General features: G+C 42.7%; 1 protein-coding gene across 1 annotated transcript in view; it reads right to left on the reverse strand.

Annotated features, from left to right (window-relative positions):
* The window catches only part of LOC107105010 (interferon-induced protein 44-like), a 3398-nt gene that overhangs the window by 406 nt on the left and 1677 nt on the right, over positions 1 to 1315 (reverse strand). Inside the window, exons 2-3 of the mRNA XM_015405126.1 lie at positions 658 to 816; positions 360 to 527 (exon numbers count right to left, since the gene is read on the reverse strand). Of these exons, the coding sequence (XP_015260612.1) occupies positions 360 to 527; positions 658 to 816 (327 nt within the window). The remainder of the gene's footprint in view (positions 1 to 359; positions 528 to 657; positions 817 to 1315) is intronic.

A 1315-nucleotide genomic window follows, 5' to 3' on the forward strand; every position in this document is an offset into this window, starting at 1 on the left:
AGACACTGGCAGTTAGTTAGCATGTTCTCTCTCTCCCTGCGTTGGTTCTCTCTTCGTACTCTAGCGTACTCCCGCTGTCCAGAAAAATTACTCTGAGGTTAATTGGCTTCTCCAAATTGTCCGTAGGTGTATGTGTGTGCATGGTTATATGACTCTGTGTCTGTGTTGCCGCGTGATGGACTAGTGACCTGTCCAGGTGTACCCCGCCTTTCGCCCATAAATTGCCAGAAATAGGCACCGGCCCCACAGTGACCCTGACGGAATAATCAGAAAATATGGATGGATGGACACCAACAGTTTAACTTGTTTTGGATTTCTTCTGTTAGTATGCCATGTTAATAAAAATCCTTAAACTCACCCAGATCACTGGCTGTTTCTCTGACCCTCTTCATTTTCTCTAGAACTGATGGTTTAATCTGTGGGGCGTTGGCAGACATCACGCAGACCAAGACATGAACTCTGTCATCAGCAGAGGGTGTCGGGTTGTAGCCTGGGTCACCTTCAGATAGAGGACCTACTGGGTTGAACTAGAAATAACATCATCTTTAACATGAATTTGTTCAAAGAAATAAAATCTTTATCTTTAAATTGTGGCTACTTCCATTATTTTATTAATTTTAGAATATTTTTCAGAACTGGTCGTTGCAGTTGCTGCACCTTGTGGCCTTCCTTTACATGTCCTTCCAAAGCCAGCTTGATGTCACTTGCATGAACTCCTTGTATTTCCCCTTCTTCCAGACCCATGATGTCGCTGAAGACCACAGGGTAAAATGTCTTTGAGCTTCCTCGTCCTTTAATGAATTTATGAGTTTCATACTTAAAAAAAGGAGAAAAGGCTAATTAACAGAAAATGCATTTTGCTGATACAGTCATTTCTATAATTGATTAATGGAAGTCTGAGACCCTTTGTATGGAAAGAACTGGGCAGAAAACTCATATTTGTTCTTGCGAGAAGGCGCTATAGGAGCTCCATAAACTAGGGGTTTTCTGACATTCAAAAGTTCCCCACAGCTTGATTTGCTGGCTGGAAGTGAGACAATATAGGCTACCTCGGACGTATCTGAAAGGTACGCTGAAGACTGAAGTTTGAAATGAATTTTGCATTGAGTGAGAAAAGCCAGACACTGTGCATGATTGCCATTACACAGTTCAGGGGGTCACAGACATGGCTCCTAAACAACAGGTCTGATGGCAGGTGACATAGAAGCAGAAGCTGTCAAAGGCAGACACGTCGGAGCAGAAGTAGCCTGATTACTCAAATGTGTCTGGATTTCCTGCATGCCTGATTCGAGTTATACAGTAGTTATTAGTGTTG

The sequence above is a fragment of the Cyprinodon variegatus genome, unplaced genomic scaffold (genome assembly GCF_000732505.1).
Source record: "Cyprinodon variegatus isolate N-32 unplaced genomic scaffold, C_variegatus-1.0 Scaffold2004, whole genome shotgun sequence".
NCBI lineage: Eukaryota > Metazoa > Chordata > Actinopteri > Cyprinodontiformes > Cyprinodontidae > Cyprinodon > Cyprinodon variegatus.